The sequence below is a fragment of the Pholis gunnellus genome (assembly GCF_910591455.1).
Source record: "Pholis gunnellus genome assembly, chromosome: 8".
In the NCBI taxonomy this organism is placed as follows: domain Eukaryota; kingdom Metazoa; phylum Chordata; class Actinopteri; order Perciformes; family Pholidae; genus Pholis; species Pholis gunnellus.
This window is the reverse complement of record NC_136534.1, coordinates 25,588,185-25,605,779: the sequence shown is the minus strand read 5'-3', so window position 1 is coordinate 25,605,779 and position 17,595 is coordinate 25,588,185. Positions and strand designations below refer to the sequence as shown.

General features: G+C 42.7%; 2 protein-coding genes across 5 annotated transcripts in view; one reads left to right on the top strand and one right to left on the bottom strand.

Moving 5' to 3' along the window:
- Positions 1-699: 699 nt before the first annotated feature.
- On the bottom strand, positions 700-4,323 carry dctn3 (dynactin 3 (p22)). The gene is made up of 7 exons (XM_079165293.1): positions 4,185-4,323; positions 2,616-2,700; positions 2,332-2,418; positions 2,048-2,131; positions 1,792-1,850; positions 1,651-1,710; positions 700-1,370 (listed from the first exon to the last, which is right to left on the bottom strand). Exons 1-7 carry the CDS (start codon positions 4,287-4,289, stop codon positions 1,284-1,286), a joined length of 567 nt encoding a protein of 188 aa, XP_079021419.1. The 5' UTR covers positions 4,290-4,323; the 3' UTR covers positions 700-1,283.
- Positions 4,324-4,597: 274 nt separating this feature from the next.
- atg5 (ATG5 autophagy related 5 homolog) overlaps positions 4,598-17,595 on the top strand; it is a 29,276-nt gene continuing 16,278 nt past the window's right edge. For 2 of the 4 annotated variants that reach the window (XM_079165208.1, XM_079165211.1), the window contains exons 1-6: positions 4,598-4,673; positions 5,105-5,302; positions 6,383-6,510; positions 7,573-7,651; positions 8,662-8,824; positions 11,205-11,299. In XM_079165208.1, the coding sequence (XP_079021334.1) occupies positions 5,195-5,302; positions 6,383-6,510; positions 7,573-7,651; positions 8,662-8,824; positions 11,205-11,299 (573 nt within the window). In that variant the 5' untranslated portion in view covers positions 4,598-4,673; positions 5,105-5,194. Of the gene's footprint in view, positions 4,674-5,101; positions 5,303-6,382; positions 6,511-7,572; positions 7,652-8,661; positions 8,825-11,204; positions 11,300-17,595 lie in introns of all 4 variants that reach the window. The other 2 variants (XM_079165209.1, XM_079165210.1) reach the window with 2 other exon arrangements.

Below are 17,595 nucleotides of genomic sequence, written 5' to 3'. Positions count from 1 at the left end.
TTCAGTAGCATGAACCAAACCCACGTCACAGCCTAAGATAGACTGCTATGCCCATCCTCTAAAGGGATAAAACAGCACAAAACACACACATGGATTCAGTAAAATTACAACAAATCTCAATGACAAGCAGCAGAACACTCTTTTAAAGCAGTTCTTTTTTAATGATCTGTGTTTTGTGGGTAACAAAACAGAAAAAAGTAATTGGTCAAAATGATGATTTATGAGGTTATTGAGCCCTGAAAGGTGCCAGGGATACATTGTCTCATTGCTTGTCCATCAAAACTCTTTGGACATTCATTCAGTGATTGTTTGTTGGGCTCTGAGAGCTGCCAAAACACAGGTGACCTACACTCAACACTGTGCCTGAATGCATCATCCTGTGTATATGTAGACGGAGGACTATGGGTTGCACCACCTGTACATGATGGTGCAACCTGCAGCTACATGAAGAGTTTCTAAAGTATTAAAACAGCAAAGGAAACTACAAATGAATCAATAAACACAACTCATTCTCTCTCCTTATTGCTGCACTTCTATGCTTTAAGTGAACCTTGTTGGAAACCAGTTGTTCACCCGCATTAATGCGCGCGCACACGCACACACACACACACACACACACACACACACACACACACACACACACACACACACACACACACACACACACACACACACACACACACACACACACCAGAGAAGTCAAAGAAAAACAGAAGTGATATTTATTGTAATAACCGCAGTCGTGTTTGACATACAGAACACTTTAAAACCAGAACAATGGAAAGAATAATGAAGCTGAATTTAAGTCATTACAATGTCAGGAGGCGTTTAGAGAAGAAATCTAAAGCATTGAGCTGGATGTGTGTGTGTGTGTGTGTGACGGCTAGTCTTGTGACTGCCTTGCAGCAGGGAGGCAGCGTTGGAATGTGTTATACGTTGAGTCAATACACAAACACAAAAAGCTCCATTGTCTGAAAATAAATAGCACGTGACGTGATGGGAGCGGCTTCCTCCGGTCCTGACGAGGTTTTTCATTCGTTTCTAAGTGAGATAATTAGTCTGAGTTGGAGAATTCTAAAACCAACAACAATCTCATTTATTTAAATTCTAGTAACAAATAATTATCAAATAAGTGAAATGTGATCCTTTTTCCCCTCACTTCTGTTCTGACTTATACAGAAAAAACAAGCTGCATATGTCTGAAGCTCCGACCACAGTGCAGTCCTCTTCATCATCACCATCCTCATGAGAAGTGTGTGTGTGTGTGTGTGTGTGGACGGTAGCTACTCCACAGGCCGGATGCCCTTGGTCTCCTCCTGCTTCCTCAGGGTCTCGTCCCACTGGGTGAACTGCTTAGAGAGCAGGAACATCTGCCAATCACAGGTCAGGGGTCAGTTCATGTTCACACAAGCACAAAAACCATGAGCGGAACTCCAAAAGCTTCAGCTGTTTATACGTTTACCAGACAGACGAGTTAAAAGAACAGAAAGGCTAAAGTGATTGTTTCAGTAGTATTATTGTGTCTCTTGTACCTCCCAAGAAGAAGCTTTTAATTACATGACGTTTAGACGTTTTTGTGGAAACTATGTTATCTTGTGGTCATTTTTATTTTCACTGGAATTAATAAAATAAATGAAAATAAATGCGTACCATCTTGTTGTATTCCTCAAACAGCTTCTTCACCTCCAGGGACTGAGCTTCAGTTTGGTCCTGTAGAAGAGAAACATTGGGTCAACAGATGAAACACAAAGAGGATGATGGAGACAGAGAAATGGGGGGGGGGGGGGGGACCTGCTCTTTGATGTGGATCTGTGACAGGCGCTGGAGCTTGGTGGCGTGTTCTGGTACATCTGAAGGCAACAGAAACACAGAGCTAACACAGGCCCGGTGGGATAAACACTGTAAAAACACTAGAGACACGTGTGGGACACAGGTTCAGTACTTTAGCAGCAGACTTTAAATGCCTGGATCCCAGAGCGCCTTGCAGCAAATAAAAACACATTATTTGATTGATTTACCTTTAAAAATGAAAAGAAGACAAACTCACCTCTGATGTAGTTGCTGTCCAGCAGCGGCTGCATGTTGCTGACCTGCTCCAGCAAAGCAGCCTGGGAAAGCAGGAAGTCCTCCTCTGTGTGCAGACAAACACCAAACAGCACCACAGTGAGTTCCTCCACAGTCTCCTTCTTTATGTGACAACTTACATAATATACAAAATAACATTGAACTGAACATGTATCGCATTCAACATAAAAATACGACATAAAAATACGACTTCATGGAAGTTATTTCGATTGGATTCCTCCTCCACAGGCTCCTCCTGCTTCTCACCAGCGAGGATGAACTCCAGCTTCATTGCATCTGGTACAGTGATGTGGTCGGTGAACTGGGGGTCCAGGTACTTCAGCAGGTCCTCAACTGCACCGCAACACCAATAAATATGATCAAAGACCCACCGAACACACAAATCCCTCCAAGCACTTTTGTAGCATTTAGACTTTCTGCACAAAACAGTCCACAACAAGAAACATGAATAACTCTGTGAATGTGAAGTCATGTATAAATGAATAGTAATCCAGGCTGTTCTGACGGATACAAGGCAGCGCGTGACTCACTCTTCTTGTGCAGGATCTTCACTCGTTCCCTCTTGTTGGCCGTATTGGTCAAACCAGCCTGGATCCTGGCCAGAGACTCAGCACACTGCAGGACAAAGGACACGGATTACATTCAAAGTCATTACAATATATTCAATCAATGTGTCCGAGCAGTTTTTGTGCAGTCTGTGGGACTAAACCTATACAGTGCAAAAAACACTGAATCTCAGGTTCAAGAGTAGCATGGAGGTAGCTATATAGCACGTAGCAACACAGTGAACTAGTCCTTTAAATCTCCTCACTGTCTTCTCTGATTAGCTCCGTGTTACGCTGCTTAGAACTGGAGGTTTATTACATGTTTATAACATGAGCATTTACAGTATGGAGGCCAAACAGGAATTTTCTTATGGATATTTAGAGCATAACATTGTTTTGGTTTCATTCAGAGTACATCTGGAACGAGCTCATCTACTCGTAAACTATACATTTAAACCTGTAATTCAAAGTCGACTTCAGTCAACTATCGCGAACATACAAACACCAACAACTGTGACTTTCTCCACCTCCGCACACAGGAAATAAATCCACTGCAATGCTCCTTTGTAAGTGAAAAGTCTTCATCAGATCATATGACGCTCTGAAGAGAGGCTCCATTGATAAAATATTGATACAATATCACCAAGATTTTCAGATTTAAAAGTTGTGTTTTCAAAGATTCCTGGAAACCAGTGACGTCGCTATAATTCAGTGCAGTCTCACACTCAACCATGTTGATGGATCACTCATATAATTCATCAATCAATATAGTAAATAGTGGAAAAGTTACAAACAAATATAGTGGAGAAGAAGTATACGATTACGTAAAGTACCTCGAATTTGTACTTCAGGTAAATGTAGTTCGTTACATTGTATCACTGTCGTTTACACATTTGAGACTTTTGCATTGTTGGTCACATTCCAGACACTGAAACACAGTTATGGATGACTGTCTCTTTAACAAGATAAGATAAAATAATCCTTTATGAGGATTATAGCAATATAGTGGAGTATATATATATATATATATATATATATATATATATATATATATATATATACACACATATATACATATATACACCTATGCACATAGTGGATAGTGCAAACAAGAGACATAGTAAACATTAAAAGAAGATCAAAACAATTATAAATAAGTAATAAAACAATAAAAAATATTAAATAAGTAAAAATCCACAATTACTAAAAAAACTCAAATATATACACAGACAGAATAACTGTAGTATTGCACAGTGTATTCTTATTGCACAGTGTATTTATATTGCACGGCTTTTTAGTGCTTTTAGTGTTGGCTCGTTTAAGCTAACGTGGCTAACCTAGCAGCTGTTTAGCTAAATACATAATTACACAACAACAGTGAACACCGGAGTCATACATTGTGATAAAAGCGTATTGTTGTGCAGCCAAAAGGCATAAAATAAAAACAGGGCGTTCACTTAGCCCCACTCACACATAGACACTGTTAGCTCTGCTAGGCTAACAGCTGGCTAGCTTCTTCATTATTCATCGGAATAGAGGCTATTCTTAGCGAACCTTGACGGGCTTCTTTCCACTTTTGTTTCGTCTCTCTCCATATATTTGACTCTCCAGCGTCTGAAGACGCATTTCCAGGTTATCCGTGTCCGATGTTACGTCCATTCTTCAAGCTACTAGTTGACAATATGCGACGTACTGTAAGAGAGACGTCGCATATTGATGACGCGTTTACAAATACGATAAGTATTTTTTGTTACAGTGTGCAGGTTTTAAAAAAACAAAAAAACATGTAAGATATTTGGACCTTAAATAAAACTTTTCTTTTAAATCTTATGGGTAGATATTTTTTTAGAAACATTGATAAATAAAAAGAAAAGATGTTTTGTTGTTGTTGCAGTACACGGAGCCGTCCGCTAGGCGTCGCTGTTTCGCGAGGAACGAGGTGCTTTTCAGCTGTTTTCCGGTGACAGCAGCGGAATGACAACATCGACACTCACACGGCCCTTCTTCCATTCAAGCCGACTTCAACTAAACGCCGATCAGAAAGTAAGGTTTTTCCTCACATATCACCACCTCTTCCTCGCGCGCAACACGTCTCTGTTTGTGGACAACAAAATAAACAACCCGGAAGCTACGTCAGCACATTTGTACACAATTCTCTGCTCTGTTTTCACGAGCTAAGCTAGCTTACCTAGCACGAAGCTAACGTCAGTTTTCACAGTACATCTGCGTAGTTTGACAGGCTTAGAGTTAGTTTGTGAAGTCTAGCCTTCTTCTCCTGCACTATAACTCAGTAATAACTCTCCATACCAATTAATAAAGACACATTTAGTTATTTAAAGCTAAATTACTTTGAGACAATGTGGAACTAGCTTGTGTAGCACCGCCTACTTCACTGTGGTTTTTCGGGGGGTTTGTGTTGCTAAAGGTTTCATGAATGCTCGTCTCTCTGCTCTGCTGTGTGTTGTTGACAGCAGGAAGCTGTCTGCCGTTGGACTTCGGTGGTCTGTGTTTGAGGAACTTCTTCTATATGTGCCACTGGGAGCAGCAGCAGCAGCAGCAGCAGCATGGCAGATGACAAGGACGTGTTGAGAGACGTGTGGTTCGGCCGGATCCCCACCTGCTTCACTCTGAACCAGGACGAGGTGACCGAGAGAGAGGCCGAGCCCTACTATGTAAGTGCAGCTCCTCTCTGACTCTTGCTTCCACCCCCATGCTCCCTCGAAAAGATCTCTTTCTCTTCTGCAGGGTTTCTACAGCTGAAAGGTCACTCCTGATGAGAACATAGAATAGCAGTGTTCATTCACTTTGCACGGTATTTCTTTCTATGCACACTGTTCATCAGTGTGATCGCTGCTCATATTGGAGGAGTGAGGGGCTGCTGTAGTTTACAACCAACAAAACAACCTGAAAATCTGCTTAAAACCTCAAAACATGCTGAAGAAAGACATCGATGCACTTTGGTATTACAATATTATGTTTTATGAAACCGGATCACTTATTTGTGGCAGACAAGTGGCTCAGATTGCGCCACAAAAAGTAGTGCTGCGATGTCGGATGTTGCAGGGGACTGTGGTGGGACTCTTCAGATTGCAATGAAAAATGAACCTTTTTTTCACTCAGATCTTGTGCATACTGCGTTGTGATCTTTATACTATGACAGTTTTCCTAAAATTGGATTTTAAAAATTGCAATATATCTCCTTTACTGACAGTATTCTGTGTCATGCTACATATTGAATCACCAGATTCCTGCCAATACACGGCCTCAATACAAAGAAGAAGAGGCGTAATCTTCAGTGTGTTTTATTTAAGTGCATTAGTTTAGGGGTGTCACACTGTAGCTGACGTGCACCTCAGAAGCTACGTAGACGCCACGTGGAGAACAAAAATAACTGACGACAACACAGAGCAAGCTGTAGGAAGCCTCAGCATTATTCTAGTTTTCAACAGAACACATCTTATGGGTCGTACGTAGCTCGACTTGGCTTGGGAACCGGAGGGTTTTGGGTTGAGATCCCTGCACGGGACCAGGTGGAGAGGACTAGCTGGAGAGGTGCTCCCCCTCGTTTGTGTGTGTTTGTTTCAGACCAGATCTCCAGAGAGAGAAAACTTGAAGTTCCCCATAAATATGTCTTCTTCCTCTTCTGATGCAACACGTCACCCATTAACGATTGCGTGGCAATGATGTCTATTTAAGCAATAATTGATAATTGCGTCCCGTCTCTTTTTGTCTTCTCCTCTCGGCTCTCTCAGCTGCTGTTACCCAGAGTGAGCTACCTGACTCTGGTCACAGACAAGGTGAAGAAACACTTCCACAAAGTAATGAGGGCCGAGGACGTGGAGGAGATGTGGTTCGAGTACGAAGGGACGCCGCTGAAATGGTGAGAGAGCGATCAAGGTTGGGTGTGTGTGAGGGGATACACTGCTGATTTCTAAATGTGGGCGTATTATTTTGTGTTAGAAGAGCTATTTAGTGTGTTTTCATATCAGAATCTAATTATTTTCTCCAGTAAAATGCTTTTGTTTTGACCCAAATCCATCTTATGAAATATGCACCATATTAAAACAAGCAACATCAGCAGGAAACTGCTGTTTGTGTTCCTTGTTTTACTGGATTAAGTGAAACACACACACACACACTCTCCAACAAATACAGAGTCAGACCCACAGCGTATCTTCACACCACCTGCAGCTCTTAAGTCCGTTCATCCACAGGCTGTGGTCGCCTCGTTAGTGCCGAGATCAGCAGCGTGAACAGACCGCAGGCACAAAGTTCAGCCACAAGGTGCCAGTGTTGCATTACAGACGATGAAGAGTCTGGTTTACAGTAGCGTCAACGTTCCACGAGTTAAATTATAATAGATTTAAAAAAAAAAAAAAAAGTTCAGTTCATTATTTCTTATCATGTTAAAAATATCCAAATGTTTACAGGTTCAGTCTCTCAAATGTGAACTGGTTATCTGTTAATGGTGTTTTTCATGTTTTGACATCTTTTAAATTACAAATTTGGAACAAACTGACTTGTTGGCTTCAGGGGAGCTAGACCGTGAAGACCAACATGTTTAGTGAGTGCGATTGACCGTAAAAATACCTTAATTACACTCATCGGATCTGAGGCTGCGATAAAGAAAAGCATCTCATCCCTATTGGCTGAAACACAGGAAGTGACGAACAGAAATGTCTCCCGAAGTTCACACGCTGCATCCAGAGGAAGCTGGACTGAAGACAACAAACATACCGACACCAGTTCTGTTTTCTGGCACATTTAAACTTATAATTAGTAATTCGTTAGCCTTGAAATGATTGAAGACGATGCTACATAAGTTCTTCTAAGAATTTGAAGGAACATTTTTGTGTTTAGTAGTGAAGCGTTTCATTCAGAGCCTCTAGAAGACACGCTCTCTGGAGTAACTTCGTTTCCTGTTTGCGTTTCCCGGTTTCAGGCACAATCCAATTGGACTTCTGTTTGACTTCCACGCGTCCAACACCGTCTTACCCTGGACCATCACTGTGCACTTTAAGGTAAGTGTGTCCACAGGACTGTGTCTCTCTTTGTATTCACTCGGGAATGTTTAACAATGAAACAAACGATGACATGTGTAAAGTCAAGAGAGCTCTGATAAACCCACTGAACACTACCGGCACCAAACAGCAGACAAACAGAGTTAGCAGCTAGCTGAGGAAGAACTGTGAACATCATATTTCTGTCAGGAGTTGGTGCAGACCAAAGTCCAATATTTAGTTATAAGACTTAAGTTTAATTTATCTGCTTTGTTTGTATTCTTACGTTTGTACCATGTGAAGGCCTTTGAGCAGCTTTTAAAGCGCTCTACAACATAAATGCATTATTATTATTATTATTATTATTATTATTTTTAGCCACAACACCAGACTGGACCGATATACCAGATTCTACCACTAGGTGTCGCACTCGACTCTAGCAGCCGTTCCACCAAAACTCGGAGGAGCAGCTAGTCACGAGAAATTAAAGAGACAGTTAGTAGCATTCAGGGGGATCCATTGGATATATATCTATATCTATATCTATATATATATATCTATTGAATATGATATTAAAAAGTATGTTTTCCTAAGTGTACGATCACCTGAAAATAAGAAAAGTTACCTTAGAATGAGTCGTTCTGCGCTGAAAGGTTCTCCCTCCCATCGCTCTACAATGTCAGCTGGTTGTAATCTGTAACCTCACCACTAGATGTCGCCAGATGGTCTTTAGGAGTTGTAGCATCTATTCACCGACAGACTGCACACTTGCTAACGTTACAGGCTGTTGGAGTTTCAGGACTCGTAAAAACACACATTGTGCGCTTCTCTCCCCCCCCACACACACACCTTTAGTGGCTCCATTAGTCCATTTATAAACAAACATTTTATGTAAACCACGTTGTCTTATTTCTTTTAACTAATGCAATTCAAACCGGCTTCAACTGACCCAACTCTGCCCCCCGGTGGGCAGAAAAGAAAACGCAACAATGCAGCTTTAAATAGAAATGTTTTTCTTGTGCACGTGTCAGAATTTTCCGGATCGCGACCTCCTCCACTGCCCGTCCAACTCTGTGATCGAGGCTCACTTCATGTCCGGCATCAAGGAGGCCGACGCCCTCAAGCACAAGAGCCAAGTCGTCAACGACATGCAGAAGAAAGACCACAAACAGCTGTGGATGGGCCTGCAGAACGGTGAGACACACACACACACACACACACACACACACACACATGCAGTCGTGCATTTCTATAAGCAGCTGCGATTGAGCATGCTAAAAAGGCGACGCTCACACACATACAAACACACGCACACACACACACACACTTCAAAGAAGAAAGACCACAAGCAGCTGTTGGGGAAGTGACACACATTCATTCATTAACACTTAGATGCACACATGTTGTCTCCCTGCAGCTCACACACACCTATATGCAGATTCACACATGCCTACACACACACACACACACACACACACACACACACCAAACTTACACACACACACACACCACGCACGCACTGCATGCAGTTATTCATATTTTATGTTCTCGCTCACACATATATTTTTACAATTTGTATTTGCAAAATATTCACTTGTTTGTTGGTGTGGTGCTTTCAAAGACACACAAAAAAAACATCCAAATAGATTCACTTCCTGCCTTGTTCCTGCACACACACACACACACACACACACACACACACACACACACACACACACACACACACACACACACACACACACACACACACACACACATTTCCTTTAAAGTCTGATAGCAGTCTGTGAAGTTCCAAAACTTCTGGATGGATGGATGGATGGATGGATGGATTCCCATTTGTGCTCGTCTTTGAAAAGCAAAACTCAACTGGCGTGAGATTCCTGGAATCGCTGCAGGTCAAGTTGATCAAACGAGGCAACGTTCAACACGCCGGTCACCTGTGACGTCGCCGCCCTCTGTTATGTGCCTCCTGCTTTTGATCTATAATTGTCAAGCTCGCTTATAAATAAGGTTACAGCTAACAATTATTTTCATTAGCGATTGATCTGTCGGTTACCTTTTGGGATCAATAAATCGTAGATTTAGTTTGTGAAATGTTCACAATCCATCAGTTCAGAGAGTTTCTCTTTCCATGAACATGAAGCAAAACTCAAAACGTATTCAGTTTAAAATGACAGAAGCTGTGACCTGCTTGATTAAACAACAACACAATCAAAATGTTTTGCAGATTTATGCATAAAGCACATTAATACAGCCACAGTCATTGTCATCACTCAATGAACCAATAAGCGTCTCGTTGTATCCGAGTTTAAGAACCAGAAAACATCCCTTTATGACACCGTATGTCGCTTTTCCCTTTAAAGTCGTTCTCAGTTCTTCACAGATTAACGAGCGTGATGGTCTCATCAAACTCATGTTTTTAAGAAAGATTCATTATGAATATTTGCTCGTGGTTACTGCTTTTTAAGTTCACCGTTTCACCGCTGCTTTTTCTGTTCTTGTGACGCCTGATGACAAACTAAATAAATTCAATAAATTAAACAAATAAAATAAATAAATAAAATAAATAAATACAAAATAAATACAAAATAAAAAAATAAAATAAAATAAAATACATTTAATAAATTTAATTTAATATATATTTTAATTTAATTGATGAAATAAAATAAAATTAGAGCAGATTGCTTCTCAAATAAACAAATATAAATGTAAATAACAAAATAAAAACACAAGAAAAAACTAACAATAGTAAAATAATTGCAGCACAATAGAAGAATGAAGTCACGGCGTAAAGTTTAACTCAAATTAAATGTTAGCAGAGACTAGTGTCTTACTCTGCTGCTGGCTGACGTTGATGGAGTTTATCTGGCTCTACTTTTAAGAATTCACTCCATAATAAAAATAAAAAGTGTTTGTTCTTTACATAAGCGACGCTCTGATGCTCTCGCTCATTAATTCTCTCTTGATGTTCAGCTGCTTTTAGAGAAACTCTTCCTGAAGGTGTTTCACAACCAAAGCTCACAAGAAAACAAGCTAATCGCACCGCAAATAATGTCCAGAAAACCGAGAGCGACTTTGTTTTGCATAATTGTTTGTAACTGTGGAAACTCTCCACGTCTCACTGAGAATGTTTTCAACGGGTTTGCAGACAAAAAACCCACAAAACGTCAGCTGCGTATCTCCTTTTTCTTTTCCCACGTTCCCCCTGAAACCAAGAGAGAGCGCGCGGACACGACAGATGATTCTCTCAACTCTGTTAGAAAGTTCAGGGTGTGTCTGTCAAAGAGTTTGCAACTGCGTCAAACACAGAAACAGACACTTTGTGATCCAAACAGAAGGAGCCGCACGTGAAAGCGAGAGACGAAACCTTTTTTCTAAACCAAACACTTTCACGTTCCAAAAGAGATGAGAAACAGAGAGAAGAGAGAAGCTTTCACCCAGGAGAGGAGAGAGAGAGAGAACGGGAGGTTCAGTGTGAAAGCGAGAGACGGAAGCAGTGCATGCTGGGTGGGATCGCTTTTAGACCGTTCCAACAACAGTCGCTGACCTTGTTTGTGTTTTTGTGTCGTCACAGATAAGTTCGACCAGTTCTGGGCCATAAACAGGAAGCTGATGGAATATCCCACCGAGGAGGGAGGCTTCAGATACATCCCCTTCAGGATATACCAGGTAACGCACACATTCACATGAAACAACCTTTAGTCCTAGTTTAGTACATTTCAAGTGTCTCTGGACTGGAGCTGAAGTTTGCCACTCAGCCCAGTAGGTGTAGCCAGACGTCTGTGTGAAAAGCCTCCAAACAGTTTGTTCTTCCTTTAATGTACAAAAGAAATCCAGGTTCCTTTAATACATTAAATAATACTTCACTTAATGTATAAAAGGACTAAATACGTGACTAAATACCACTATTGGTACGTAAATGGCAGTACTTTCATTAATTATCCTCTTAAGCATCAAAATGATGCATAAAGTTTAGAAGAACGTCTGACCTGATGGAGCCTCAGATTCTTTTATATTTCTGAAAAATGTAAATGAATATATAAATAAATATACATTCAATAATTGCTGTGCAGCTTCTGAACCATGATGTGCACATGTGGCCTCTTGCTGGCGCCCACACACACACACCTGCAGAATATCAGTAAAAACAAAAGCGTTGCATCACTTCATCGCCTGATTTTACAAATTGTGAAACTGACGAGTTCGTGACCGGTTCCTGAAATAGTCGTCACTATGAAACAATGCGTCTCTTATTATATCCGACATCCCTTCATGGCACCGTATGTCGGTTCTCACGTCTTCACAGATGATGAGAGCACCGATGGAGCGCGACGGTCTCAGCTTGCAAACTTGCTCCTCCGCCGACATTATTTCCGTTTTCACCTCATGTTTTTAAGAAACATTCATTTTGTATATTTGCTCGTTAAGTTCACAGTTTCACGGCAGATTTTTTGAAATAAATGAAATTAAGATTCTTTCACAATGTTCACGTGTTTTCTATAGAGAATATAACAAAACCAAGAAACAACACGTCTTTGCCCCGGTGCTTTCTGGAGGTTATTCGTCGGCTCCTGTACCTGGAACTCTCCCCCAGCTCACGTGTAATTCCACTGAACCGTGATCAGCCGGTGTGTGCGTGCCTCAGGGCTTCAGTCCGGGACGAGGAGGCGGAGGAGGAGGAGGAGGAGGAGGAGGAGGAGGAGGAGGAGGCGGACAAGCGCACTTTTTCCTGACTCAGGTGAAAATTCCCTGTTAAGAGGACAAAAAAACAAGAAAGACGAGAAGATGAATAAGCGACTGATTCTCGCCTGGAAAACATGAGCACGCTACGAGCCAGACAGCGGGGGAAGAGTGCCGTGCTTTGAGTCAAGTGTTTGGGGGGGGGGGGGTTAATTTGACAACTTCCACGGTTTGGAAATGTTCAGGAGTTGCACAGAATGACTCTTCAATAACACAACAGTGTCGTAAAACACAATGCTGCTGGACACTGAGGAGGCCTCGTCCACGTCCAGTCAAGGGAAAAGAAAGATTTGGAAAACATCTGGATCTTTGCAACAAAAACATGTTGACGGTCTGCTTCGAGTCGAGCGGCCGGAACGTGCGTGCGTTTTGGACCTTCATCTCAAAAAAATCACAGCAAACAGAAGAAGGCCTCCTCGCCGTCAGCGAGTCCTTGTTGGCGGATGTGAGACGTCGGCGGCGTGTCGGGACAGGTTTGGGGGGAAAAAAAATAATGTGAGAAAAAAATGGAGCAGGAAGTGAATCTGAGTAGATCAGAGTGTCACGGAACGAAACAGGAAGAGATGTTTGGAACAGAACATCATATCGGCTGTGACTGCTGGTAATTCCCCCCCCCGAGCTGATTTATTGTTGAGCGTGTCAAGCGTTTTAATGAGCTCCACATACGGCTGCGTTTACATTTTTGCGCAACAAGGAAAGGCGGGAGTACAGCTGTCAATCAACGAAAATATATATATATATATAAAAGACCCATAAACGCTTTTGTTTTTACTTTCACATCTTCGACGCGTAAATAAACCGTTTTTTTTTTTAACACTCGGGACAAAGGAACATTCCTGTGCCGGGTTATAAAGAACGCGACTCTTTTTAAAGTGGTCGACTGAAACACGCAGCCCCCCCCCCCCCAGACGTGCACTTGTTGCAGCTGTATAAAGTCGTGTAGCTGCCGGCGGGGTAGAAGGAACCCAAACCGCTCCGGTTTCTCTGGGTGTTTTTTTGAATTGAAAGTTTCCACGCTCATTTACGAGGCGAGTTGGTTTCGTGATAATTGGAGCATCAAAGCACTGTTTAACGTACTGGTTTGAAAAAATGGCACCGTTCCTGAAAAAGGCTGGATTGTTTTGGAGATGTTGTGGTTTTCGTCGTACAAACTGTGAGATTATTTACAACCGGAGGAGGTCTGGAAAGACAAAACAGTGTGAGCTAAATATGTTCATACGAGCAACTTGCTTTCATCGTCCAAAAGTTGAGGATCTGCTCGCACAAAGACCCTCTTTAACTTTGTGGGTGCAATCTTAATATTGCAGATGTTGACCAAGAAAAACCCTGATTATGTCGTTGTTGAGGATAAAATCCAGTGTTTTGTGAGCCGGAGTTTCTGTGACGAGACGAAACTCGATACAAGAAAACTCAGAAAAGACACTCAAGTCTGGAAAAAAAAGAAAAAAGGTGCAGAATCACTGAGAAGAACAAAGCTGTTTGGCACTCCGAAGTCACTGTGGTGACTTAACAGGAGACTGCTTCACACAGAGGAAAGACCCCCCCCTCCCACACACACACACACACACACATGCTCAGAGTCCTTCAAAGCCAGATTGTGGTCTTTAGTGTAAATAACATGTGCTGTGTTTGATGCAGACAGAATTAATGACAACACTCGGTCCAAATAACAGAGGGCTCATTTCCGTCTGGCCTGCAGTCCTCGTGGAGACAAAGACACCTCGTGGGCACGGACGACACGCTCAGTGTGTCTGCCTCATGTCCCGACGCTGAAACACTTTAAAAAACACATTAACTCTAGTTTGTATCCTTCAAATTAAGAACTTTTTTCTTCTTTTAATTGAGTTGTTTTTTAACGTTTTATCTCTCGTACATAAACTACATAAATACGGACATTGATGTTATCGATAATAAGTCGGTTTGTGCGTCGCCTGTTTCTTACATTTGTTATTTCATTTGTGTGTGTGTGTGTGTGTGTGTGTGTGTGTGTGTGTGTGTGTGTGTGTGTGTGTGTGTGTGTGTGTGTGTGTGTGTGTGTGTGTGTGTGTGTGTGTGTGCGCGCCAGCGCCTCGCCTCCGTCTGGCGGCAAGACTTGTTTGGCCGCCGGTGCATCTTTCCTGCTCCGGTAGTGACGCCACTCAGTGATTCAAACGAACCAGAGGAGGAGGGTGTGTGTGTGTGTGTGTGTGTGTGTGTGTGTGTTTGGGGGGTGAGGGGGGTGGGGGGGGGGGACCGTCTCGCTGCGTGGAAAGTGAAAATTACTATCCTTTCTTTTTTTAAAGACTGCTTGCATTGTTGCTCTGCAGGTACACCTCTCTGTTCGCCAGCCGCTCCGTGACTCGGCGCTTACTCACGAACCCTCCGGTGCCGGCCTTTTAAAGAATGCAGGTTTTGGTGCCTCCCAGATATCTTGCGATGGCTGAGTGAGACGAGGGGGAGGTGGTGTGACTGCACAGGCAATTACACAACATGGGAATGCTGGAAACGGCTCTGGCCAGAGGCAACAGGTGATGTGCCCGTTGCAGGGGGGGAAACAATGCGCTGCCGCCTTTACGGTAATGTCATCTAGTAGAGCTGCGAATTTCCACGGAAAAGCCTTCAGATTGTGTCATGATTCTGCATAAGGACTTCCCCTTTCTTTACATCCTGGTGTTGGCAAACAGAGCTGATCATTGCATCATCACTCAGACTCAGATGGAGGTTAATTTGTGATAATTAATTCCACATCTTTGTTTTTTACTTGTGTTATCGCATTAAAGAGTCAGTCGCCCTCATGTATGCACCGTAGCAGGAGCAAAACACCATGAACCTCCACAATGCCCGAGGAGTAATTTTAATTATCTATAAACTCATATCTCATATTTAAAGACTACTTTATTGTCTTTATACAAACCCTGTAAAGAAACAAGTCAAGTATTAAATGCATTATAAAGAAACAAAGGTTGAACATCCTGGAAACAGTTTGCTTTGGCTGCAAAATTTACTCAAATGAAGTTTTTTTAAGACCTCCTGTTTCTAAAGCATCTAAAAACTAATCGGCTTTCTTTGTTTAATCCGTAGACATGTTTATAGTGCTTTTATCTGACAGTCGCGTCTGAAAAGCTCTGACGGTTTGGCCAAGTTACAAAAAATGCAGAGGTCAAAGGTGCACGGCTTGCGGAGCCTTGGCGCACGACGCGCCGACCGTGATGACGTCATTTTCTGGCGCTCACTACGGCGAGTATGAACTAAGCTTCAAGCTGCTCTCCTTCCCATAGAATTGGTTTGGTTCCTGTTGGGCTGCATAAAGTTAACCCTGGAGGTACCATTTATTATTGTTGATTATCTAAGATTATCACGATTTGTGATGCTCTCTGAAGAGGTACATTTTTTGCAGTTTGCCAAGATACAAAAAAAACCCACATTTCCTATCTAACTTCTCGTGGTATCTTGTCATGCAGACAGTTTTGTTTTCATTAAATATCCCCACCGTCAACATATCTCATAGAAACAACAGTATTCCCAGTAGTATTGAGATGGAAACGCTGATATCTGAAAACCCCGGGCAGATAAAACAAAAACGTTCTACGTGAGTAAATACCACTATTGGTACGTAAATGGCAGTACTTTCATTAATTATCCTCTTAAAGTGGATTGAGTTAAAACATCAGAATGATGCCTACAGTTTAGAAGAACGACTGAATACAAATCCTCCCGCTGACCTGATGGAGCCTCAGATTAGCACCAAAATATGCCGATGAATGGCACCAGCACGCAACGCATGAATAATTCAGAATTCGATTCGGTGTCCCTTGATGGAAGTTCCTCCTCTGCCCGGTGTGTATTTCAACTTCTGAGAAAATGAAGGCCGCCAAAGAGAGGTTCGGAATTTTAATTTACGAATGGACGGTCTCAGAGTTCAGTGGAAAACGCTTTCTCTCGCACGTCTCGGCTCACATTGATTGACGGGCCACGTCCATTGTTTTTTTTTGTTTTTTTGCCATCAATTAGGCGGATTGAATCCCCCTCCGCCAATTAGGCGGCCGTCTTGAGTTCCGCCACCCGCTCTTTTCACTCGGCGAGAGTTACCCCCGAGTCCCACTGACACCCTCGCTCTCTTTTGTGTCGCCATGTGCTGCCGTGCCAGCTAAGGTGTCGGCACCCGGCTGAAAAGAAAGTGTCTCCACCATCCAAACAGTATCACGCTTCTCGCCCACCTCCAGGGATCAATGGCGCCTTCTTTTGTAATGGCGAACCGGCTCAATAATTCATGGCGGGGCTATTTAAAAATGCAACGAAGGTAGCCGTCACTTAGCGCACTCTCTCTCTGCTCCTTGGCTGTCGCCGACCGATCCTCGCACGAAAAAAAAACAAAACGCGGCGCTTCCTGTCAGTGACTCAGTGTTTCTGTGTAACCGGAGCGGCCGGCTTCACGCCTCCGCTGCCACCCTTCCTCTTGCTGCTTTTTTTTTTTTTCGCGCCTGGCTCCGCGGTGCGTAGTTACAGCTCGGTTACCCGATCCCCGACCTCGCCGGTTTCCTTTTCACAGCTCCATGATTAGGCACCTATTGTGTGTCGGACTCTCCGTTTGACACCTCAGGTTGGGTATCTGCCCGGACCACCTCTCTCTCTCTCTCTCTCTCTCTCTCTCCCTCTCTCTCCCTCTCTCTCTCTCTCTCTCTCTCTCTCTCTCTCTCTCTCTCTCTCTCTCTCTCTCTCTCTCTGTGTCTCTCTCTCCGAGGCCTCAGTTTCTACGGTTATCTGACAGGCTGCTCAGTGGTAGCAAGATATTAAGAGATCCCACTAAAACTGATCACTATTGAGCACAACGAGGGCTGGTACTATACCATTTATATGTATGCAAGAAGTGGACGTAGTCATGGTGACGTCACCCATTGGTTTGTGGACTGATGTTTTGAAGATTTGAGTTCGGCGAAGCTTTGCTTTTTTGCAACCGATGAACAGAAGTTAACTCCGATTCTGCTGATGTGGAAGTGCCTTAAAAGCTGCATTCTCTCTAGTGTCCACCAGGGGGCGACTCCTCTGGTTGTATAGAAGTCTATGAGAAAATGACTCTACTTCTCTCTTGATTTATTACCTCAGTAAACATTGTAAACATGAGTTTATGGTCTCAATCTCTAGTTTCAAGTCTTCTTCAATACAGCATGATGTTCATTTAGTAGATGATGGTCCATTTAGAGTCAAACAGACCATAAAGCAGGGTAATCTCCCACTGACTCCACTAA